The sequence below is a fragment of the Rhopilema esculentum genome, chromosome 4, assembly GCF_057945365.1.
Source record: "Rhopilema esculentum isolate cy_ngs chromosome 4, ASM5794536v1, whole genome shotgun sequence".
Taxonomy (NCBI): Eukaryota; Metazoa; Cnidaria; class Scyphozoa; order Rhizostomeae; family Rhizostomatidae; genus Rhopilema; species Rhopilema esculentum.
In genome coordinates, this window is record NC_142818.1 from 6,590,607 (window position 1) to 6,616,819 (window position 26,213).

The window sequence follows — 26,213 nt, forward strand, 5'->3', positions numbered from 1 at the left end:
AATCTTCATCAATGGAACAAGGGGTTGAAAAAAGATTGGGGATTCAAAAGTCCCCAAAAAGCATAAACGATATGTGATATGTCCCGGAGGAGTGAGTTAATCGAGTTAATCAATCTATAAAAATATGTTGCCTCATATTCAGATTCACAGCTGTCTCAGAACAGAGGCATCTAAAATGGCGGGGTTTTCATATGTCTGTCTGGGCTTCACTGATCTATAAAAAAACTTACCTTTAAAGGTGCTCTCAGTTAAAGGCGGGTTAGGACACTTGTGTTGAGAGTAAATGGCGAGTAACAAGTCAGCACTGAAGTTTTGGAAGCCAGGTATAAGTCCAAGCATAAAAATTGGTTTTTGAATTGCTTTGTATGATAACTATTTTTTAGAAGCGTTATGATTTTTGCTCGTGTTTTCACCGAAGTGGAAAATACGAATTTATAATAATTTCTTTCAAAGATTGACTTTTCCGCCTCATCGGTTCTGGCATTTCTGCAAGCATACAATTAAACTTTATGATATAGAAAATGAGCTTAATTTAAAAAAAACTGGCCGGACTGCAGAGTACGGCAGTTTCCAATAACTAGATCTCAGATGTACAATGCAAGGGTGCAATTTTTGTATGTGGATTTTGGTATAAATGTTCACTTTATTTGTGATAGTGTACATGATTGATACTTGATAGTTATTTTGTCGATGCAAGATATGTTGGTCATTTGCTCTAAGCAATATAAGACACATCCAGATCAAACATTGTTTAATGTAGAATATCATTGTACTCATTTTTAATTATAAGCCTCTGCAAATATGAGAACACAAATAGAACACAAGAAAAACCCAAAGGACAATATGAAGCTGACAAGTTCTGTGAATAATCACAACACTTGACTGACCCATTTTATTACTTAATCACATATGGTATCATGAACTGACTGAGTAGACTTGTCATTGATCATTATTAGTCCAGTACTGTACTGATCACTGACTTCGATGAAGTTGGTACTGACTTCAAATAAGTATTGATCATCAGTATTAAGAATGGATTTAAGAATATTTAATATATCTTGCAAAATCTCATGCGCAGTTCAATCAAGACAAGTGCCAAATCTGTGAATAATGTTCTTAAAGGGCATTAACTCAAACACTTACTTTTCAAATTATGCAAATTTGATACAGAAAATCACCCAATCTAAACATCTTTGAAGCCGGTAGAAATTTAAAATGTCTGGGAGACCAGTATTAAAAGCAATTCAAATGTGTAGTCTTCTTCAAAAACCAGAAAAGTTGACAGATTTAGTAGCTAAATTGAATATTACAAGACAAAGAAAGATAGTGATAACAAGATTGTAGACACCCTGCTTTGACATCCTAAGAGCCATGATGCATCCTTTGGCACCTAAGGCAGAATGGAACCACTTTTAGTTCAATTTTCATCGCAGTTGTTTACACTTATACTGGCTGGCCCCTTCATAGCACTAGCTCCCAAAGCAATCAGCCCATTGACCTCCCTCTTAGTTGGCCACATTTGAGCACATTGGGCAGGCAAGTCTTTCCATTTAGGTCTTTGGGAATCATAAATGATTGTCCCAGACTAGTATAGACATATAGAGTTCAATTTGACTAGGACATATCAACTAGATAAAAAATTAGCAATTGCTTATTGTTTAAAAACAAGGAACAAATAATATACATCACTCTTCCTCACGCCTTATTTTTTATGTGCATCTGGATATATCTTTCTGCTAACCTGAGGCCATTATCCGACATTTGTACCCGCAAGAAGTGTTGGACAAAGATATACTTATTTTGCCTCCACTTTTCTGTGCTAGCATACTTTTTCACTGTACGATTTTATTATTAAAACCTTTATGTAAATTTCATTGAACTGAAAGAAAGAGCCAACAATAATTAGTTGTCACTTTGATCTCTACCAGGAGGGGATGCCCCTGGATCATCAGTTCACCTAGAGAGATCAGAAGAAGGTGATGGTGCAGGAACATTTTTTCGATATAACCCAAATATATCTTTGTCTATTCAAAAGCAGAGACAAGAGTTACCAGTTTTTAAGGTATACAATCCTTTGCTTACTTGTTTCAATTGATATTGACACTAAAATAAGATACTTTTCATGAAAGTATCGTTACTTATGGATCAAACTACAAACTCTGCTTGACTGACAAGAATTATAGTAGCCTGGCAGATTAGCTCATTACTTAATATCTTTCTTATTTCCAAAGTGCAAGCTACAGGATTTCTTCTTTCATTTCATTGTCAACCAATCCCAATAGTGGCAGTGTCATAGAAGGCACATTAAGTACAATTTCAAACTGTTGAAATCTTGAATAAAAAGCTTACACACCAAACCAATGTTTTTTGCAAACATTTTGCAAAAGCTTCAGTACACAAAAAATCATGATAAATTATTTTGATTTTCTACAAGTCATCGTTTATGGATACTTTGATGTCAACATATTTTCTATAATAATTATTTTGTCTCTTTTCAGTATAGAAATCATATTCTTTACCTCATTGAGAAGTTTCAAACAGTAGTTCTTGTCGGAGAGACAGGTTCTGGAAAGACTACACAGGTATGTGCTTTGTATTTCTGTGAACTGTGTCTTTGTCAGACAATAAAGTTGTATAATGTAGTTAATTTTAAACCTCTACCATTTTTTTAATAACACTTCAAAAATTCAAAGATTTTTAGAAAAGCAAAAAACGTTGGTAGTAAAATGAAGGTAAACTGCATTAATCTGAACTTACACTGTGAGTTATTCCAAAGAAGCTGTTAGAAATCTATGTAGTGGTTTGAACTCTTTTTATAATTCTCACCCATAGGTGCCACAGGTAAGCTGATTGTTTTGGCTCATGAAAGCCTTCAGGAAAAAGGAAAGTTTTCTTATACTTTATTAATTGATATTTTCAACTTGACGCTCTTGTCTTTAATCATCACATTTTGAAATACTTTAAGTCCTCAAATTAGTCCCCAGGGGCTTATTCATATTTTTGCATGGATGTTCATTTGAAGAAGATTGTGTAGAAGGGGCTCGTTAAAATAATAAGAATGTTGACATAAAAATAGTTTTCAATGTTTTTTAAATTTTTCAAGTTCACTTCTACAAGCATAAGATGAAAAATATTGAAAAATTCTTTGCTTACTCGCTTTTTTATTCTGTACTACTCACGTGCTTAATCTTGGATAACAAGCATAAATTGTAAGAACTGGCTTGTATGTGAGGCTATTCATGGCCTCACACGATGGCGTATATAAAAAGGAGGTGGCAGTTCAGGGATTTATGCTACATGAATCTATAAATTTACACTACCAGACTTTCATTAAGCATCAAAGAGTTTTATTGTAGGTCATTAGAAAAATTCAGAGTCTATCATTTCTTTGTATGGAATAATTATGTGTCTTTTTATGTAATATTTTATTTATCTCCAGTAAATTGAAACAAATAAATAATAAGTTATGCTTTTAGTTTGCAAATGCTTTTTCTCAGTACCCTGTGTTTGTTGTTTTTGAATAGTTTCTACATGAGGCAGGATGGACAAAAGATGGCAAAATTGTTGGAGTCACTCAGCCAAGGCGTGTTGCTGCAACAAAAGTAGGTTTTTATTTTAAGTTTGGAAATATTGATAGAGTGGACGACATTTTAGTGATAAAAAAGTTATTCAATGCAAGTCAAATTCAGAATTTTGTGAGCAAGGCAGATTCATTAATCATGTGCAATGATTATAATAATTACAACCCAGAAAGAGGCAATACACATTGTTGCAAAACACCTTAAATAAGTGCTTATTTATAAAAAGAAATTTTTTTGACATATGGTGTACCTTCACAATTATTTAAAGACAGCTGTTTCTTTGCCAGAAACAGAGACGGATTCTAGCGACAAAGATTGGGGGATGTTGGATAATGATTGGATTTTGGTGCCACACCCTTACAGTGCCTTGAAAATGATGGGAATGCCCCTTTTTAAAAATTCAGTTTCTTTTTTAAGATAAAGAAGATAAGAAGATAAATAAAGTAAATTTTTGCATCATTTTATTTCTACTGACTACCAGAATATGCTCTTCACTGAATCGAAGCAAAATTTAAAGACACAAAGTTAATGGCACCCATACACCCCCGGTAAATCCGTCCCTTGCCAGAAATGTAAACAGTTCTGTGAGGCCGAGCTGCTTCTGCTTTTCTTTTGTTTTCCTTCATTTCCAATTTCCAATTTTTCTGTAGACATTTTACCTTGAAACTGATGATGTTTAAGTTATGTTTAGATATTGTTTCAAAGTGTTATTTTCGGTATCCGTTTCGTTAACCTCAGGTGACAGAAAGAGTTGCTGAGGAAATGGGTGTCTTTGTTGGAGAGGATGTTGGCTACGCTATTAGGTTTGATAATTGCACAGATCCAGATCGTACAAGAATAAAGGTTGGTTTTGGAAAATGACTAGAATGTAAATTATAGTTGCTTGATGATTGCATTGAATTTGAAAATCAATGTTGCAACCTAGAACTGCCCTGTTCTATACACCAAAGCGTTTAGAGTGTTATTCAGGTACAATATAGCCTTTTGAGTCAAGGATCATTCAATGATATCTGTTGTGTTTTTATTCTTTGGAGTTCACTGAATTTGAACTTAAACTACCCAAAGGCTCAAATCCATTCTTAAAAAGAGTTGTCCCACTTGATACCTCTCTCGCATCCCCAAGATATTAATCATTTTGACTCATTGAAGTATCTGCCGTCGATCCCTTCCTTGCATCGTTTTTCTCGCTCTACAACATCGACCCTAAATAACAATATTTTGTACTGAAGATTATGACAATGCGATCTTTTTACCACCGTAGTTCATGACAGATGGTTATTTGTTGAGAGAGATGATGTCTGATCCACTTTTATCAAAATATAGGTAAAATAGTTAATTAATTAATCCAGATTTATCAATTCAAATTTTTATGCCGTAAAGCTTTCCGTAGACCTTTATTAAATGTTAACTTGATCACTTTTTAAAGGGTCATTGGTATCATAAAATGCTCTGTATTCATTTTGTTATCATAAGCTAACTACTCTGTATCCAAGTAACTACGTTAGTTTTATCTGATTGTATACGATACTTACATTAAGACTCATTTAATAGCTATATTCTGTAGAATATAGTATTTCAAACGCGACTAAGTCTACACTCAGTTTGTTTTCATATACTGTTGTGCTAATTATACTTTCTAGCGTTATCATACTTGATGAGGCCCATGAACGGACACTGTACACTGATATAATCTCCGGCCTACTCAAAAAGGTAATCCTACATTCAACAAACTTTTGCAATTGTCAGACTGCCCATTGCTCATTGGATTTGTTTAACCATACATGAGTATGTTGCCTTAATGAAACCTATTGCTATATTTGGAGAATTCACACATCTGAGTAGACAGTAAATTGAAATTTTAGAGTATTTCGATTAGTAAATGACAAGAAACTTTAGTTGATTGTATATCTTATATCTTTTTTTCTATTGGCGTAGATAATGAAGAAGCGTGAAGATCTTCGTTTGATCGTTTCATCTGCAACATTAGATGCGCAGGTTTGTTGAGATTTGACACGTTTCAAACTTGCATCAGCCATATTTAAAATATGTGTTTATGACGTCATCACCGCTCTGTTGCCTTCTGTTTACATATTTGTGAATCCTGGGAAATGGGACGGAATTTTTAAATTGCGGGTAATAATTCTAACGATACGGTTTTATAGATGTGATATATTGATATATTGGTTGACCATTAAACGGTAAAATGGTCCATCGATTAAAGAAAATTTGTCCTTAATTTGAAATAGAATTGTTGTTTGAGATTTAAGCACTACCTTTTAACAAAAACCCTTCAAGCTATTGGCAATTAAATGGCATTTATGTCTTCATGACAAATTTTCGCATCGATGGTTGGGTCTCGGTTCTCTTAAACAATTCATGTTCACTCCACTCACAGTTGAATAGTATGTCAGGTTTTAGCGATTTAAATGTCTATACTTGTTATAATGGTATCAGCCTAGAATATTGTTGCACTATACTTCATGTGTTGCGAAACACTAGCCATTCTTCAATCTTATTTTAAAGAGATTAAACCTTTATAAGTCGTGGTCTTTTAAAATTGATCAAATTCAATTCCGTGTGGACAGGAATTGTGCTGTGTCTTTGGACCCTATTGCATAGAACGTCTAGTAACAAATCGAAGCTTCGTCGCTAAGATTTCCCTATAGCTGTGACGCTTACACCCGTCAAGTCTCTTTAAGCAATCGCCATCAGGTTCAAAGTAATGATTGTTGCTATAAAACTTTATAAATATTTCCGGATTTTTATTGTCACTCTCCTTTGCGGAAAGACACTAGAATCAAAAGATTCAGGATTTTCAGGATTTTTATTAAAATGCCATTTTCTAATGATGGTGTTGACACTATCTTATTTATTGTGTAATTTTTGGGACTAACTGCGTGCTTCTTTGCTAGGAGTTTCACAATTTCTTCAATTTCAACCACAGTAAACACGATTCTAGGTTTGTATGTTGTCAGCTTCATTTGGTTAGGTCAGTTTGGTTCAAGGACCTAGAAAGGGGGGTTGGGGGTTGGTTAAGGGGCTAAGAGGCTTGAGCCCCCCCCCAAATTTTTTTTTATAGATGCACTTAATTTCTTGAACAATTTTGAGAATCTCTATAATCTATATAATGATGGAAATTCCCCCCCCCCCTCTTTCACATTTTGAATCATATCTCGGCTCTTGATTTGGTTTCTATCCAATATCTGATAGTTTGAATTTCAAACATGAGTGAATATTCAACCTTGACATGTTTAAATTCAATATGAACTCTTCATATTGGAAGTATAGAAATGACTGTCTTTTGATGCAATTAACCTGTAGCTGGTCAACCTAGTATCTTGAATTTCCTGTGTTGCTGTATTCATTTTGTAATTACTGTTGTTGAAAATAGTATTGTCGTGAAGCTGATTCTCTTTTGCTGGTTTTTCTTGCTTCTTCTCAAGAGATGTATTTACTGTTACTGACAACACCCAGGTACACGAACCTTTCAGTGTTGTACAAAACGTCAAAATTAATAAAAATCGAAGCATTGAAGAGAAAAAAAGCATATTGATCCATATTCGGGAAAACAAAATGTCAGCAACATTCACGAAATATTTGCTAATACAATTCTGTCTCTTTCACGCTGAAAATACTTCTGCTTGTTTCAGGTGAAATAAGAATTTGTCTGAAAATTTGTTTTCAGCAGGCCTTACCTGGCATTAAATCGCCGAGACATCCCTAAACAAATTCTCTCCACAACTGAAACTGTTTGAATTCAATTTAAGCGTATGAAGACTATTCGTCTTTTATCCTTGTATGATCAGTGACTTCTACGTCATCTTGGATCTAAAACGCCTTGCCCTAGGTGTCTTGGTACACACTTATAATGTTTTAAGCAAACCGTATCTTCAAGGAAATTGGATGATCATGCAAACTTAACATGTTATTTTTTAGTAAAGATTCATCTGTTATCATGACTGTTGAAGGAAGGATGTTTCCTGTTGACATTTTCTACATCCAGAGGTAAATTTGAATATTTGTTCAACATATCACGATCTTACACTTTGTATATCCTTTCAAGAATTGTCTCATTTTCCCTACGATTTGAAATATTGCCACAAAGATTGTAGCAGGGCTCTCAGCTTTTTCTGTCTAGAAAGTTGAGTTTTAGATACGATCTGTAAGTAGTAATGATGCCAGCTACGGCGGTTACTTTTCGTGTACCAACGTGTACAAATGGCAAAGTAGGGACAGCTCCTATTTTGGCTCCCATTTAATTCTCTATTGTTTTTGTCTGCTCAAATCTTCATGCTTCAGCAATACATCAGATGACTTAGCCACTTCCCACAGTGCTTGTCTAGCCCAGTTAAACAAATAACTGAAGAAAACGCTACATCTTCATTTTCAGGTCCCCGTCTTCAAAAGTGTTGTAATACATATAGGGTTTTACTAAAAAGTGTTCTGTGCTCCTATCAACCTGACCGTTTTCTATGTGAATTTTTTCGTAGTCCTGTTCCAGACTACCTAAAAGCAACAGTTGAAACAGTGCTGTCAATTCACAAAGATGAGCCAGTTGGTGACGTTTTAGCCTTTCTTACTGGGCAAGATGAGGTTGAGCACGTTGTTTCACAGCTAAGGTCAGTAAAAATATAATTTTCCTGTTTGATTTTTAACAATCCACATTTCGAGAATATCCTTACTTTCTATCTTGACATCACAGAAGTTTTCTTATTTACAAGCTAGGTTTGCTTGCATTCGTTTCGGTCCTGATATTTGCGAGTTTATGCAACAACAGCCATGATTTGCGTTTTTTGTTCCGCACGATATTTGAACACCTCTTCACGATATTTCAACAAAGCAATGCATGTGGTGCCATTCTAAAGATCGTAGCAACCTTATATTAGCAAATAGGAGCCATAGAAATACATTGAGAGATACTAATATTTAAATAAAGTTGGCCTGTTCAAAAGACCCTACTGCGGTATCGTCAAAATAGTTGGAATTGGTAAAGGAACTGTGAAATCTTTGACGTCAGCAAATTGTTGTTTACGTATAAGATTTAAATGCAACCACTCTTTTTTCATTCCAAGTAACTACCGTTTGCGGAAAAAGACTTTCTGGGTTCCGTGAATTTCCTTTTGACCGCGTATGAAAATGGATAGCTCGTCTTCTGCCGTATGGCTCTACCCAGAGTATTCAAATGTTTTATTTGGCTTATATTTTTTTAATTTTGAGTTTATATGAGTCTTTCGCTAGCTCAGAACATTTTGTGGAATACATTATCTTAAGGTGATGTTAATTTCAGTGGTGGCGCTAGAAAAATGTAGAATTTAGATATCTCCCGTGTGCACATCCTAGTTTTAAATCGGTCTTTGAGCTTCTAACAAGCTGCAGGAAACACAGATTTCCTCGGAATCATTGGTATGTACCACTGTGCCAAGATCGGGCACATTTATTCCAACTATGGGTGTCACTACAGAGAGTCACACAAGCGTAATGGTTGTATTTCTGACTAAACTTTTCTGAGATAAACGAAAAGGAAAAGATACCTGCCTTTGCCAAGACTAGAGGAGTAGTTTGGCAGAAGGATGGCGTCATAAATATAAATTTTTTACTTTTTTATTTTGATAACATAACCTAAAGCACACAACGAAATGCCTCTAAATTGTCGCAAATCAGTAGAATGTGTTCCATATTGGCAGAGATATTGCCAGCGTAGGCCTAAATTTGCCAATGGATTACTGATTTTTGGCCTAGCTCATAGATTTTCGAAGCAAGATCAACCATCATTGATCTAAAAGGCGAAAATGTTCGAAATATGCGCTTATTGGGCTGGAGACGGTTTGAAATCAGTGTTACCTTGCTTATCAAATGACAACCTGATTCATACGCACGGCATGAAAAAAATTAAGAAAAAGTGAGCTCTAAGTCTCATCTGAATTCATTTGATTGGCCAAATGGATAACTTTGCAACCTATGACCTTTGATCTTTGTCCGATTCCCTCCTGTTATTTGCTCACTTATTTTGTTGTTTGCTAAAGGTGAAAAATTGATGTCAAAGTTCATGGTTCCATTCTTTATTGCAACGGAATTCACCTGTCAACTGTATTTTTAAAGATACAGCCGACCGTGCTGTTGGCAAACAAGTTCTAATTTAGTAAGATTTCACAATCAAAGATTGATTAATTATGCTCGAAAGCACCGCAAAACCTGCTGCACTATTATCCATTGTGGATGATTTGATAGCAATGGCAACGGGAACTAGAAATGATCTGTGGCTGTTTATTTTTCCTTTGAACATACTTCTGACTTCTTTGTCTTATAGCATCTATATGCAACACTCTATTCTTCACGTTTTTAATCGTCACTGCTTCATATTATTTGTAATGGCTACCCTCATTCAACTTTTCCAGTATAACCAACTGTCTTTTTTGGATCATTTTTGGGGGAGAACATATTTTTATAAATGTCTTTTAATTGCAGAACAAAGCACAAATTTGTCATGTGTGCTTAAACCATATTCATTCTGGCATCTAAAGGCCTTTGTAGTCGTGCAATATTTCCGAGACAAAATCCGCTTTAAATTCTGCATTATGAAATGACACTGCATACAAAGTGTTAGGGAGACCAGGCCTGTACTCAGAAAGATTTTATAGAGGCATGAAAACGCAAAACCGTTACCCTCTGGATAACGATAGATTTTCTAGAGGAGATTATATTATATGCCATTTTTAAAGATTGAAAAGCACGAAACCATACAAGGAATCTCTTTTTTAATTTGTTGAAAGGTTTAAAATATAGTTTGAACAGGCACGCCAGGCTGTAGTCCCCCTCCTACTTGTTTGCTTCAGTATGATATTGAGCTTGTGACGTCATATATAATAGTGGCAAACTACCATGAAAGTTTGCCAATTATTATGGCCCCCTCCATTCAAAAATGTGCTCCGGCATCCTTGTTAGAAGATGTAGTCCAGAAGCTGGCACCATTCATAAATGAAGACCAGAAGGTTTAAACAAACCTTACATTCATTATGATCGTACAAAACTCTTAACTATTACAAGCACTGAATAACGATCGGTTTTCTCGAGCAGATTGAGGAAATTTATGAAGACTGAAAAGCAGGCAGCTGATACACTTGATTCTTTTTTATTAGAAAAGGTGAAAGATAGAACTTAAGATATATAGTTTAGAAATTGGCAACATTGTTGAATTAAGGTTTGAAGGGTAAAAGCCACCATACATTTAACATGATCGTATACGTAAATTTGCATTTATTGTTTTTAGGGATGAAGCTGCAAATGTCAAGTTAGGAAATATGAAATTGATGGTTCTTCCTATGTATGGAGGACTTCCCATTGCAGAACAGGTTAGGTATTTTCCAGAGAACGAAGCATCTAGTACCTATATTTGCATCAAATAACTTCGTATGCAAACGATTTGCACTGATTTGTTTATACTGTTATTGTATGTACAAATTTTAGGAGGAGGGGGGGGGAGGGGGGGCGGGTTGGGTATAAGCATGGACATGAACATCTTTCTTCGATTGTTAATGAAAACATGCTTTTTATCTTATGTTTTTATTTATTCTTAATCTAGATTTTACATTGTAAATAGGACTTAGACTGTAAAGCGCAACCGAATATTTTTATATTGTGGTGCTATATAAATTTTGCATTATTATTATTATTTATTATTACAAAATAGTTCTACGAATTAGCTACCTTTGATCGACAGCACCTGAAAAGCTTTTGCATCTGTCTGATAAATGTCACTCGCACGCGATCCTGCAAGAATATGTAAATTAAGGGATCACTAAGAATGACCAAATTGTACGATAACAGGATAAATGACAGCGCAAGTTCTGTGCCTTTGGACATTAGTTCAAACATAACTAAAAATGTTATTGTTGGTACGACTTCAAAAAAGATGAATGTCAGGACTATTAAACCGATAACTTTTACGAATTGTTGATAGCTCTGCATTCTTCGTGATCGAAACGTGACCCCATTTACGTTTTTGAATGCTGAAACCCTCTTCATGTGGAACCTTCGCGTATATATCGTGGTATATGTTACAATTATCATAAGCAAAAGGACTCCATCAAGAGCAAGCCACACGTATTTCGTGTAAACACTGTAGAACAAGTGAAATTCAAAGCAGAGAATAATCCCGTTGGCCATTCCTGTAAGCCATAATGTAAATAGAACCATTTTGATATTTGACCGTGTTGCAATTAACCGATGCTTTATAGCGAGATTGCAGGCCATGAAGCGGTCAATTGCCAAAAAGTACATTACTAAATACCAGACTGAATAAAATCCTGAACGCAAACCCCAGACTACATGGGCAAAGGTCTTCTCGAAGTAGATAGTATAGTTGTTTCCATGGAGCGTGAATGCGTCCTGAATGATGTAGCCAATGGCGATAAAGATTTCTGTTATACTTAGATTCATCAGTATGATCGTCTGACTCGGACAAAAATGCCTTGATTTGTGCAAGAGGTATACACCGGCGCCATTAAACAACATCGATGCCGTAAGAATGCATAAAGACAATGTTTTGATTATCAAAATGGCAGCTGAGGTCATGATACCGATATTCCTCGTTCGTTTAGTGTAATAAATTCGTAGCAGTTTCAGATCCAACATGAGCATCGATCTTCTTTAGTTCGTATATGAAGATACCACCAGTTCTTATAGAAGCTGAATCAACAAATGATTCTCTCTACTAAATTGAGATAATGAAATAAACAATCAAGCTTGTTTGTATGTATGCGAAAATTCAGTCTGATTCCGTCTAAGGTGCACGTTGAATGGGCTTCTAAATGTTAAAGAGTTTTATTGAATTTTCCGCATTCAAGAGCCGCTGTCAAACGTCTCTCTTCGCGGCCGACTAGCTTCAAATTTGGTAGTTTTCTTTTCAGTACAACAAGGACAAAATGAAATTTTATCGGGGATGCCTCGCAGTCAAGTTCCAAAATTAGACTGCAACTTGAATCAATTTTCTTATCAAGCAATTTTTCAATTTAAACAACTTTCTTTGCACGAGGTTTAAGCATAACTTAAGTCTGTTTTTGCACGAGATGTAAACTTTTTATCGTTGGAGTTGTTGCAGATAAGTTCCTTTTTCGGAAAAAAATATATGTTGCTATGTTGTTTGATAAGGAATTACTTAATTTTGATGCCTGTTTTATAGGAAGTGGTGAACAAAGTGCATAAAAATCACAGCATGTGGACGGACTGTGATAAAAACCATGCTTTTCTTTGTTCGTGCCTCGTATCTTCTCTAACTTTTTCAGCAGCCCTTTCAGTCATCTTGACTGCTTAACGTTGCTTTTCTTTATTGCTTTGTAATCTCTTGCAAAAGCCTTTTATTTCTCAAGATGTCCCCAACATTCCCTTCTCTCATGGCATGTCTGACTAATTCCCCCTTTCTCTTCTCTCGTAAGTGCCATATTTCCTATCCATTTTTGTGAGGTGCTATGACGTCATCGTCAATCCCACAGTTTTACGTACTATCCATTTTCTTAAATACATTATAACACTTGAATTTATCACGTTATCCACTTGATAACGGGCTAGACTCGAAACGTCCTTATTTTAAACTCGCTTATTTTCCTCGTACAATTTCAAGTCATCTTAAAGTTATATTATCAATTTTCTTGTTTTATTAATGTAGCACAAGGAGAACCAAGTTTTTCTGTCTGTCCTCTTTAATTTTCTTTTCAATTTCTCAGCTTAAAGTCTTTCAGCGGACCCCACATAATACACGAAAGGTGAGTTGTCTGGAAATCATTTGTGTGTGTATTCATGTGAATAATCAGTGTCTTTATATGCTTATAATTTAGTGTGTCGTCACATTGCTTTACATAGGAAAATCTTCCACTACCATCCAATACCGCATTTATGATTTCTACCTCTTGGTCGTTGCGGAGCTTGTAAGGTCAGACGATGTAGTCTAGTCATGTTCTATGTATGTTCAAACGAAAGGGATTAACTTGGATGATCTTTTTCGAAATAACAAGTTTCTCAGGTTGTATACTTATCACAACTCAACAAAATTTGCTGTCCTTATGCTCATGGTGGAGAAAAACCCCAAGGCTCTAACTTTGAAACTATGTGACGTTTTAACACGTTCATCCCATCCGATAGTTACAGCAAGATATGAAAGCTATGTTTTTCATTTTAGTTCTCAAGCTGTTAGTATGGAGTTGTAAAAATTTAAGATTAATTAACATAACTGCAAGTGTGTAACTGATAAGATCACATGTTACTAATATGTAATTGATTAAATATGATATAAAACGTTTCTGTAGGTTGTCGTTGCCACAAATATTGCAGAGGCGTCAATCACAATCAATGGCATCGTATATGGTAAGTTTAGTGTTCCATATAGTATGGCCTTAGTTATGCACTCTGAAAATAGCAACGTCTAGGACTTGTGTTTGTTTTAGGTATAAATGAAACTTAACTTGAAGTGACAAGGCAATTGACATAGCTTTTGTACTCCTCTCATTAATATTTCCTCGACAGATTTTATCTTGATTGCAAAACTTGATTGATTTTAGTTGTAGACTCTGGATTCGTCAAGCTGAAAGCCTACAACGCCACTTCAGGAATCGGTATGTTATCATATTATTCACAGGTTTACGTTCACTTGAAAACCATCTCATTGCTTTTTATCTAAGATATTAACTTAAGGGTTAGATCATTTTGATTGTAACAATGTTTGAAACAGGCTTGTCTCATTTTAAGCTTGATTTACTCCATGTAATGAGCGATGAGACCACAAGATGAATTTACCATATTGAAAGTTTTGGAAGATTGTGTTGTGGTTTTGCAACCCGTGCTCCGTTTCAATGTTGGTGTCTCTGCTTTTAATCAAATGATGTTTTATCATGAAATATATGTGCCCTAAATTTAAAGTGTGAGGGAAATGATACGTCTCTCTCTATACACGTAAATGCTACCTGACATTTTTTTAGGAGTTTATCTCAACAGGTTTGTCTAGGATTGTAGATATGGAGCAGGCCTAGCTCACAGGACAGTGGTGATAGCGAAACACGGCCTTTAGCTTTCACAAATCAGTGGACGTTGAGTAACTAAGCTACTCAAGTACTGCATAACCCATATCTGCAAAAACGTTTAGCTGAGTCAAGCTTTCATTACAATCTTTTCCTGTATGTTGTATATAACTTAACAAAGCATCACTTAAAGCAAATTTTTAGAGGAAGACCTATTTTCAGAGTCTCTGGTAGTTGTTCCATTATCCAAGGCATCAGCTGAGCAAAGAGCTGGAAGAGCTGGCAGGGTTAGAGCAGGTAATGCCCTCTTTATTACTCCCTTTCCTCAGTGTCATCTTTGTAACAAAGTAGCTCCTCAATCGTAAACCTAATGGTCATTTTTATGTGTCTCACATCAAAGAGGTCTAGCTCAAGATCAGTTTCTACAAAAACTGCTTTGAAATGGTTTGTTGGCTTTACCCTTTTTTCTTGCCCTATATTAAAATGTTCTAGTCGTCCCCAGTTGTTAGGGTTTTAAAAATGAATAAAGGTATTTAGACTGCATGCATTAAATTTCTCAATTCTATTTTCTATAATCGCGAATGTATTTTGTTTCATAGGCAAAGCATACAGACTTTACACAGGTAGCCTTTGATAGTGACCAACATTATCTTAAATGAATATGCTTTTTGTTAAGAAACTCGGTATATCAGCTCAAGTTAAGCATACGTTGCATACAACTGCAAACTAACAAGAGAGCCATTTTGACAATGAACACTTCAGTATATTTTCATTTTTTCTTGATAATGGTTTAAACCTTACAACACTTTTTCATCAAGCCGGTAGTAATTGATGCACGTGATGGGCATCTTGAAGGAAAATGTTTTAATGTGTGCCTCTTTTAGTGTTTTGCATTTGATCTCAACAAATGTTTCTTTAAAATTAACTAACATATTGCAGTATCTTAGATCGATTAACTCTCAGCTTGATATTATTAAGGTAAAAATAGCCCATATTTGTCAACCATATTTTTATCAAACATAATTTTATTTTATAACTGATTTTTTTCAACCTGGGTTTTTATAATTCCCTCTCAGAGGACAGCTACTTGGATCTTGAAAAACGTACATGTCCCGAAATGCAAAGGTATTTACCAGTGATGAGATTAATTTAGAAGGACCCTGATTTAATTAGAGATTAAGATTTTGTAAGCTTTCAAGATATGGCCTAAATAAGATGAGCTTTAACTGTGTTTTTAACTAATTTCATGAACATAACAACTATTTACATCATCAAAGAATGTAACTAAATACTCTGCTTGTAAACACGACAACTCTTAAACTCGTCATGAAAGGGAGGTTGTGACGCACGAATGCTGCGAAAACATTATACCAAGGATCTCCTGATACATAATATCTCCTGATACATAATATCCATAGCTTGGCCTGTGTTCCTGGAATTTGCTTTTGATGTCCTTTCAATTGAAGTTTTGGATGTCCTATGTATTTCAGCAAGGGAAAAGATTAGTATGAAGTGAATTGAAACATGTTGTTTTAGCGAAATTGTTTCTGTTGATTCCCTGCCCAGAAAACCTGCTTTTTTAGATAAATTTCCGATAGGAAATGGGTAGTAGGAGGTAAGCGGTTTACTTTCTCCCGACTCATTACAATTTACGTCATATTTCTGTAACCAGAAGCCTAGCCATAATCTCTTTCAGATCTTGATTAAGAAATATAAATCTGCCAGTCTGAAAACGGTTTTACGTTATAAGACCCTGAGGCCGTCTTGCATGAGGCCGTCTTGAGATTCCATTTGGGTTAAGATCATAAACTAACCTTGTTTGTCAGAAATAAACTGAGGAATGATAAAACGAACCTGGCCCTCTTCAGCTTTTACCTCCTAACTTGAACAAGTAAGCTTAAGACGACCATGACGACCATGTTCACATATTATGACTCAAGTTATTTCTGACAAAAAGAGCTGTTTAAAAATTAAATTTTGTTTAAAGCGATACCTTTTACTCCTCGCAGATCTGATCTTGCTCCTGTCATCATTCAATTGAAAAGTCTTGGAATTTCAAATGTATTACGTTTCCCTTTTCTTTCGGCAAGTATTTAGTAATTTTCTTTGCTGCTGAAAAAGGTACCATTTTGACATTCGTTTTCATGTATTTGTTTCAGTCTCACTTTGATAAAGAATCATTTGAAATGTAACTCAATGCAGACAGATGCCTGAATCTGCGTTTTTTAATTATAATACTTCACCATGTCGCTCTGTTCTATAGTTGTTTTCTCTTAAAGAAAAACATGATTATTCTGATTGTGTCATAATCCAGTAGATCCTTCGCATGACGGACACCCTTAAAACCAGTGCTACTGTCCGTTGTTGGGAGGTGTCCGTTTTTGGGAGGTGTCCGTTGTTGGCAGATGTCCGTTGTTGACAGGTGTCCGTTGTCTGCAAGCTACTTCTACAAAGCTTTTTTTGCAAAGAAAGGACATTGGAACACAGTTGCTTGTATGCCGTTTGATGGTCTGTGTATTGAGGTGCTGTCCGTTGACAGAAGTCTTGCAGTGTAGTTAATTATCGTGGAATTGTCATTTGTCTTTTGTTTTTTGCCTGTCTTAATTATTCAATTTTTGCATAATTTTAACGATTTATTTTGATTTTTTTAAAATTCTCTCCTCTTTAGAGGCCACCTGCACAATGTATGGTTCGAGGGCTGGAACTTTTGTACGCACTTGGAGGTAAACTTGTCTCCTTTGCGTCAGTGGTTTAAATGCTTCATGATTTCCTTCACTTTCTAAATAGCTGTCTAACCAAAAAGGTTGCTTAGTGAAAGCCACAAAAAATTACCAAAATGATCATGTTTAGTGAATATTATGATATACTGGTGTCCTTGATATCCACGAAGATTTAACTTTCTTTCTATTCAGCTGTTAACGAAAGTGGAGACCTAACAGACCCTCTTGGACTTCGCATGGCGGAGCTTCCTGTTGGTCCAATGTTTGCCAAGATGCTACTTAATTCAGGTAGGTTTTATGGTTTCCTTGATAATCAAAGAACAGGACAGCTTAGATGAATTTTACACTGTTTCACGCCAAATCATTTTCCAACAAGCTTGATTTTGATGTTTTGTAAGCTTGATTACCGGGAAGAAAGAAAATGAAGAATGATTTAAAAAATGAGCACAGTCTCAGTATGTTACAGCTGGTTGTACTGAATGAGCTTAAAAACGTCTTTGTAAAAGAATAACAACAAATGAGATGTATAAAGAATTTGATGATGCCAATCGATATTTCACTAGCAACACTGAATTGAAAGCTAATTCCTGTAAAACTTTACTCCCTTTTTTTCATTATAGCTTCAGCTAAGAGTATTATAGGTAGTGTGTGTGGATTTATGTATAGGAAAACTTATGATTTATTACGAGAAAGTTACAGATAATGCTCAGCAAATTTTTACCACAAAAGTTTTTGGAGAATAGTAAATATAGTCTAGCATGATAACAATCTCCTTATCAAAATGACGTGTAAATCAGCTCATAACCATAAGAGAGGTTATCAATTTGTATTTACAGGAGAGTTTGGCTGTTCAGAAGAAGCCCTTCAAATAGCTGCGATGCTTCAGCTCGAAAATATCTTTATTATTCCACATAACAAAAGGAAAGCCGCTGTGAGTATTGAACTCCTTTCTGTACGTCTATTATACCACTTTCACTTTGTCTGCAACTTCCTCAGAGAGCTTTACACAGGGCAAATGTTTTTACTAATAATTTGAATTGCTATTCAATCCATTAACTTATACATATAATCAGTTTCATCTGCATGGTTGTGATAGGGCTGTGTACCACAAAGCTTGCCCATCCTACTTGATGCATACCTGCAGCTATGGCGTACGGTTGGCCTCTATTCATAGACGTAGGAGACAACATTTATCGAATCTCAGGCCTATTCTGGCAATTTTATCTCGATGAAACAACAGTATTCGGGCAAGACTCATACTTATCCCCCCTAATTGCTCAACCTCCGCTACGTCCATGCCTATTTTTATATAGAACAGCGTTTTTTTAAGACCATAATGTAAATCTTCGAAATTCTCCCCTCTTTAAAGCCCTCCATCTTGAATAGGCCCCGCCCTGGAAGGAGAAATTGTTAATACATCCTCACTCTGGCAAGCAAACTTTTGCTTTTTACTAAGCCCTCATTTGGGCTGAAATCGATTCATTGGTTAATAAATTGATTCATTGGTAAGTGATGTACAGATGAACAGCCCTAAATGAACTACCGAATTTATCACCCTACAACTGACAGTAACTTGCCTCTTGCAGGTATCAACTATATGCAAGCTTGACTATAGGTTTAAGGTATATCACAGTATATACGTCACAATATATCACTGATGCATATCAGCGTAAGCTAGTCAACTATTAAAGCAGAAATATCTCAGCTTGCACATGCATTTTTACATTATCATGATTTAATTATTTTTTCTGCAGGATCATGCGAAATTGAAGTTTTCTGTTCACGAAGGAGATCATTTAACATTACTAAATGTTTATCGAGCATTTGTTAAGGTAGGGTCATAATGACCCCACTTTTTTACTCAGTTCTAATTCAATCAATTCACGAGTCCCATTGCTCTTTGATAATACCCACTGTAGTTCTGTAATACAGCAACCCGGACAATAAGACGTAATGGCTTACTGCTGTGAGAAAACATTTTCAATTTTGTTCAAGGGGACTTTTTCGATTAAAAGATAGAAAGAAAGCGACCCAAATAACGTCCTTATTTATTGTACAGTAAGTATTGTCAGAGAAATAAGGAGTACTTATAACAAACTGAAACTTTTCGTTGGAGTATAAAATGTAAATTTAATGATCGAAAATTCTAAGCTAGGAAATATATATCCAGCTGGGATCGAAGTAGGCCAATCAGAAGCGCAAGTACATGACTGTAAAGGTCTCCAATCAGCACTGCTTGCCTGTGGAAAATATAACGAATACCGCCGGAGAATGAAATATTCTGTAAATGAACAAACTGAACAAACTTGTTAAACGGTTTTTTGAGACCTCTTCTTCGTAGATTTTAATTCTCAAATTTTTCTCTTTCTTACACCTAGTATAACAAGAATTCTAAATGGTGTCATGAAAACTTCCTTAACTTTAAAGGTAGGGACACGAAACCTAAACTTAGTACATCATGTTTCATACTATTACTTATATTCTACCTCAAGTAACTATAAATTGATTTTTTAAATATGTATCTATAAATTTTTCTCTCAAGGTTACGAGATTACATTTGGTATTGATATCAATTCATAAATTTTAAATCAAGGGAGCTCAAAAAGTCTTTAATATTTATGCAAATTCTTTTTTAGCTTTAAGCCATGCAGTAAGAATTAAAGGGCAGCTTGAGGCAATCATGAAGCGGTATAAAGTCCCAGTAGTTTCTTGCGAAGGTTTGTGCCTAATTTTCGTGGTTTTGCTAACAGTTTTTCTTTACTGGACCCTTAGCGTCCAGCAAAGTATAATTTTTTGTAGAAGAGACAAAGAGAGTATATCTACCGGAGGTTGAAGCCAAAGGAGATGGTCTAAGCTGACCAGTAAATTGTACTGGTGGTAACAGATATTTTCAATAAAACTTTATGTACACTTGTATATTTCGTTAGAATTTGATATGTTTTAGCGACACAGCTTGCATTTTTGGTTCCCCACAGTAATTCTTAGAAACAACACATAACTTACTTGCAGCTAGATATTTCAATGCCCGCCTAGTTGTGTTGCATTATTTAGAACTGGATGTACTGCTAAACAGTTTCCAATATATGCCAGTTGCAAAGAAAAAAATTTCATTTTAGTGATTTTAAGACCTTTCGCATTTGATGCCTATTTTTTACCTGCCTTAGCAAAGCCAGTTTTAACCTGTTCTTGTGGTTTTGAAAGCCACCATAATTTGATATTCAGATATATTGGCATAATAGCGGTAAGCGTTTAAGAGGTGCATTAATAAATAATGGGGATTGATTGTAACTTAAAGGAGTAAGATTCTTTTAATCCTTGCAAATTAAGTAAATATCTATTTGAGTTTTCAAGGATAGAACCAGCTGTTGGATATATGGTCGGTGTCTTTAAACGTGGCAAGTCTCGGGTGAAATGTGAATGAAAATTCACGATTTCTTTCCATTGTCAGCTGGTTTCGAAATCTTGCACCTTTTAAAACTAGAAGCCTTTAGAATAATTTATGTTTACTAATTAGAGAGAAGTCACGCAAAGTTTGATTTGCATATAATCCCTCTTGCTTCACTGGATTTTTGTCTCTCTATTTTTGTAATCGTATATAAAGAAGATCATGTTTTAGATAACAGAAAATGATCACAGGTAAAATTTAGATAAGCAGGTCTATGTTCATTTAAATTATCATTTCTAAAGGAATGGCTCGAAATTTCCAAAATTCGCGACAAGGGCTGAGTAGCTGAGTACATAAAATTGTATGAAGGCCTGATCTTGTGTCGCCCTAACTCGCAAAAGTTTAAAAGAGAAACGGTTTTGTAAAGCAGGAGATAGATTGTTTCGCATTCTCATCCTAAAATAGAAAAAAATTATTTTGCTTTCTGTTGCTCACAATCTTATTTTTGATTTTTTCAGGAGATGACGAAAAAATCAGAAAATGTATTTTATCAGGATTTTTTGCAAATGTGGCAAAATATCATCCAGCTGGCGAATATAGGTGCGTAGCACTATGTTTTACTTGTTTTATTGATGTCTTGTTAGAATAGACACGACCTGTATAACCTTGTGATATAAACTTTATACTACTTAGTCAAAGTTAAAGTTGCTTTCAAGTCAAACCAATGTCTGAGGTTAAGTAGCACTCTTTGGCTTTAATGTACACTCTTCAGAAGAAAAACCTTTTTTGCATGATGCCTCTGTGGTTGTATAAAAAGCAGTTTCCCCCTTTCTTTCCTGTAACATAAAACTTGGCATACTAGAACACAAGGTTGTCCTTTTTATTTTAGTTTCCTTGTCACATTCTACAGCATATCTTCTATTTATCTTCTTCAATGTATCTTTTTAGCTGTAGATCTAGTCATCGTCGGTTTTATGTTTTGCATCTTTCGACAGATTTTGTTTTACCATTATCTTTCGGTCTTTCTCTGTCTTGTTCTATCTCTCCCTTAGCTTTCTTTTTCATTCTCTACTGTTTTTTTCTGTCTGTTTCTTACTGTCTCTTGTTGTCACTTTCTGCTCTCATTGTCTATTTTTGCCCTTGCATGTCCCCCTTTTTCCTAAACTTTTTTCTTTTTCTCTATCTTTCCCTTCTTTCTTTGTCACTCGTAAGTTTTTCTTGCATCTGCCTGCGTCTCCCTGTGTCTATCTGACCCCTCTTTATCTGCCTGTCTCATACTTTATGCCTGTCTCTGTCAGTTTCCTACTCTCTTTCACTGTGTTTTTCTGTCTCTCTTTATCTCTCCTTGTCGTTTACTATTTTTATCCATCTCTATTTGTTTATTTGCCCTTTCTACTTTATCTTTCTGTCTCATTTTTGCATTTGCTTGTATCTGTCTGTTTCTTTCTATCTCTTTAGTATTTGAATGTAGATTTAGGACGCCGAAAACTTAAATTGCTGTTGGATGCCTTAGTTTACATAAAAAATAAATGTAACACTAATTTAACACCTCAAAACAGAATTGATATCAGAAAACCACAAACAAGACAAAGGGGAATAACATTACATATTTTTACAAGAAAATTAGATGAAGGAATCAAATAGATGAATAGATAAATAGATAAATTGACTTTTGCTCGTCAAATCACATCTAAAATCTTTTCCATGTTCATTTTGCTCATGTTTGCCCTTTTACTCCCCTTTAGGACGGTAAGAGACGATCACTCACTGCATCTTCACCCTCAGAGCGTCCTATCGACTGAGACTCCTCCTCAGTGGTAAGTGGATATCAGGTACCGTCCGTCCGACCGTAGGCCGAATTTCCAGATTATTATATCATGTTACGACATATCCATGTATTTATTCATATAATAGAAAATTCTCAGAAGAATAATTGGTCCATACTAAACACCTCTCACTACATGTCAGTAAATTTCCATGTATTTCCATGTAAATACTCACAGCAATAACTGATCTAAGCTAAAAACCCCTCATATACTTTTCAGAGCATTGTTGCTGTTAAAAAATTGAATGTGTGGAAGTAGCTTAAAGTTGGTTCATATCATCTAGAAGCATACAGTTTGTACAGTGTTAAATGCGTGATAAACGAGTTAATTTATTAAAAGTTATCTGCTCGGTTAGTTGACATTTTGCTTAATATTTGCTTTTACCTAACTAATGCACTGATTATTTGTTCACTTTTAGGGTGGTTTTTAACCAGGTTCTTTTGACAGGCAAAGAATATATGAGAGATGTAACAGTTGTAAGTACAAAGATTCTATTTGAGTTATAAGGTCATGTTACTTGGATAGATGTGTAATTAATTAGATGGCTATGAGTTATATATTGTATTTTTTCCTTTGGACTATCTCGTTGGTTAGGCCGTCACTGGTTAGATTGAATGTGTAGGAGGCTCTTTACACAAAGACAGCAGGAGGCTAGCTTGTTGTTTATGGGTCAACGCATTGTCCAGAAACGTTATCCAAAATCTGCTGGACAGTAGCAGAAAATCTGTTAAATATATTTACCATTTTTATATTGGTATTAAGTAGTGAATGCTAATATTTTGGGTTTCTCTGCGTGTTTCGTGTCCTAATCATCTGGTGTGATAAGCGAGTATTGTTGGATCAAAATTGTCATTATATTTTGGTTTAGCTGTTGTATTTCATAGGAATAGAGCGATTTCATTAGGTGTTAATGGATAAGTATGGCTAAAACCCGTGTTATATCGTATTGCTTCTAATCAGTGCCGCTAAAAGGGGGCAAATAGCCTCGAAGTCTAGGGGAACTCATAAAATAATGAATTCTATTCTAAGCATGGCATTAAGCTTACGTAACAAACGTGTGCATAAAATAGCAAAATGTTTTGGACGACTGCAAGAAAATGACTGCAAAAGATTGTCTGAAATGTATTTCGCGGTAATCTAAAAGGCGTGGTCGCAACAATTTTCGGTTCGCTTCGCTCGAAGGGGGGGGGGGGGGAGCATCTTTGAGTTGTGCCTCAGGGTCTCCGAATCCTCTCAGCGACCCTGCTTCTAATTTTAAAGACGTTCGTTGACATCCAATTCCAAAGTAACAGCTAACTTGTCGTGTTTAAGTTCCCTTTTGACCAACGAAATTCTGAAATGCCATGATCGTGCTAATTAGAATAGCTTTATGGTGTATTCATTTTATCATTAAAGGATTAACCGGAAGTTTTTCGTGTGTAATCAACTGGTTTATCTGTTAAACGTTTTTCTCTGAGCAACACCTAACATTTTTGGTAATAAACGCCTCTCTCAGTGATTCAAACCCTCTTTTGAAAGGTCTACAGAATCCCCCGGTAAGTTTAATAATTGTGTCTCCTAGGGAAAGTATGAAAATCCCTGTATGATTATCCCACTGTGTTGCGATAAAGAAGCAGAGTTGAGCAATTTTTCTGTGGTTGTGAAGATTTTGTTACTGATGGCATTCAAAGAAAGATTTAGAGCTGTGTTTGATTGTGATTGGCTAAAAGCTAAGATAGGGAGTGAGTTTGTGGTCATGGCTGACATGGCTGCGTTTCTTGTGGTGTTTATGGTCGGAAGCTACACCGTGATAAGTCTCGTAAACTCATAATTTTCTAATGACATTTTTTTCCTTTTGGGGTGCTTTGTCCAGATCACCTTAGTCGTTTTATTTGCATGGAATTTTCAGGGTGAGGCTTAGTTCATTCGGGGGTGGGTGGCTAAAATGATAAATGCATGCGGTTAGAATTTTTTTTCAAGACAGGGCGAAGAAATCAATAAACATCAATTATTGTATGAATCTTCGATTGGTTTCCTAAAAACCTTTCGCAGCATTTTCTAACAAACGAGCCATTGTATTTGTACGAATGGAAAGTTCGGACACTTTATTAAACAAAACGTAAGAAAATTTGAGGCAAAAACCATTGGCTTTGTTCTTGTATTTTTCTTATATTGATTCTTTTATTCCTTTGAGTTTATTCCTTTCCATTTTAGATTGATCCTGATTGGTTGCTCGAGCTGGCACCCCATTATTACGAGTATGGGACGGTAGGGTGGCTTGCATTTTCTTATATCATTCTGAGATACTACAGTTCAACTAACGAAACCTCTAACTACAGTAATAGACTCGCCCTTCAGAGCTGTTGCACCTTTGACAAACTCATTCTAGAATGGGGGAAGGGAGGGGGTGGGGTTATGTTAGTCAAAGTCCTGTAAGTCTCTCTGAGTTTTACGAGATAACCCTTTTTAAGCAAAATAAGGTTGCGCATTGAGTCGGTTTTGTAAGTGACCCAATGATAATGTTTTTTGGCTGGGACAAAAATAAAAATTCTTTGAAAGGATTTTTTCAAGGGCTTTTTCTTGGGACATTGCAGTTGCAAATGTGTGGTACACTTCTTATTTATCATTGAGAATTTTCAACAAATTTGCAGGAGCGGTCAGTGATGAGCAAACGAGCACGCCTTGAGACGTAATCAATGCACAGGGCAGCAATCATGCATGTATCCAGTCAAAACGATCCAATACGATGGGCAACAGATGAGCTCACAATTAAAGGAGAGATTGTCTTGGTTATTGCTAGCGCTTTTAAAGCTGATCGCACTTTATGCCTGTTCAAACAAATAGAAGCGGCCTTGAGATGGATTGTGCGTAACCTCGCGTCCTTTTAACGCTTCTGCATGAAGAAGCTGCAGAGAAAATTTCCAGATGGTTCGAACCTCAAAGAGCAATCCTTATTTGAGGCATGCGATGGGCTTACAACAATACTGGATATCTACAACTGAGTGACAATATCTCTGTAGATACCCTGAAAGGGGCTATATTTATACCGCCCCCCCCCCTTACCCTAGGTGTTTTCTGTCTTTATGACAGAACATTTATGGCTTCTAATCGTTTCTTAATAAGCCACTAATCTGCATAGGGAAAGATTCTTGTAAAAGTTCTTGTTATTTAACTCCCATAAATTTATTAGGTCAGTTTTTTTGCTTTCATATTATGTAATACTTATGCCAGCCGTAAATTTCGTAACAAGATATAACGATTCATAGATGTTGAATGGTTGTTCACTGCATCTCGCACATGTTTTTTGCATAGTGTTGAGATAACTATTCAAAAGAGCTCTTTGTATAGTTAATGCAGTTGCAGCTTTGTTGAACTAAGTTGATGGAGTTAACAAATATTAGTTTGTTACTGTCAAATATCGTATTTTCTGTAGCTTTTTAGTCGTCTTCATATTACATATTACGGCTTCAGTTGTCTACAGAGTTCATTTGATCAGCAAACAACGTTCAGTGTAAGGTTACATTACGTTCTTGCGTTACATTCATGACTGGAGACCACTTTTGTGAAGTTTTTGCACAGACAGTTCCTTCCTTTGAATATTTTTGAGATGTATATCCTCTTTGTATTTTTGATATTGCTGTTTCTGAGGCTTGGGTTGTGGGTCTCCGTGGCAGGCCCTGTCTTGAGGAAATAGAGTGGCAAAGTGACGTCATCAA

At 35.6% G+C, this 26,213-nt stretch overlaps 2 protein-coding genes across 2 annotated transcripts; one reads left to right on the forward strand and one right to left on the reverse strand.

Moving 5' to 3' along the window:
* Positions 1-133: 133 nt before the first annotated feature.
* On the forward strand, positions 134-26,111 carry LOC135690562 (putative ATP-dependent RNA helicase DHX35). Its single transcript, XM_065208152.2, has 31 exons — positions 134-323; positions 1,929-2,062; positions 2,499-2,582; positions 2,833-2,841; positions 3,525-3,602; positions 4,320-4,424; positions 4,843-4,904; positions 5,222-5,291; positions 5,517-5,576; positions 6,494-6,540; positions 7,518-7,586; positions 8,072-8,200; positions 10,849-10,930; positions 13,301-13,339; positions 13,880-13,937; positions 14,132-14,185; positions 14,810-14,884; positions 15,187-15,210; positions 15,664-15,712; positions 16,597-16,672; positions 17,256-17,310; positions 17,500-17,595; positions 18,144-18,238; positions 19,062-19,139; positions 19,686-19,734; positions 19,944-20,024; positions 21,211-21,292; positions 22,438-22,509; positions 22,937-22,994; positions 24,712-24,765; positions 25,149-26,111. Exons 1-31 carry the CDS (start codon positions 284-286, stop codon positions 25,188-25,190), a joined length of 2,106 nt encoding a protein of 701 aa, XP_065064224.2. The 5' UTR covers positions 134-283; the 3' UTR covers positions 25,191-26,111.
* Positions 11,090-13,316, reverse strand: LOC148960335 (uncharacterized). The gene has a single exon (XM_089116154.1). It carries the CDS (start codon positions 12,216-12,218, stop codon positions 11,271-11,273), a length of 948 nt encoding a protein of 315 aa, XP_088972280.1. The 5' UTR covers positions 12,219-13,316; the 3' UTR covers positions 11,090-11,270.
* Positions 26,112-26,213: the final 102 nt, after the last annotated feature.

Excerpts from the sequence above, each read along its gene's own strand:
- LOC135690562 (XM_065208152.2), top strand. The coding sequence starts at position 284 with ATGGCGAGTAACAAGTCAGCACTGAAGTTTTGGAAGCCAG. Across the intron at positions 15,713-16,596 it reads ACATGTCCCGAAATGCAAAG|ATCTGATCTTGCTCCTGTCA; the intron begins GTATTTACCAGT and ends TACTCCTCGCAG. Across the intron at positions 22,510-22,936 it reads ACTGAGACTCCTCCTCAGTG|GGTGGTTTTTAACCAGGTTC; the intron begins GTAAGTGGATAT and ends GTTCACTTTTAG.
- LOC148960335 (XM_089116154.1), bottom strand. The coding sequence starts at position 12,218 with ATGCTCATGTTGGATCTGAAACTGCTACGAATTTATTACACTAAACGA.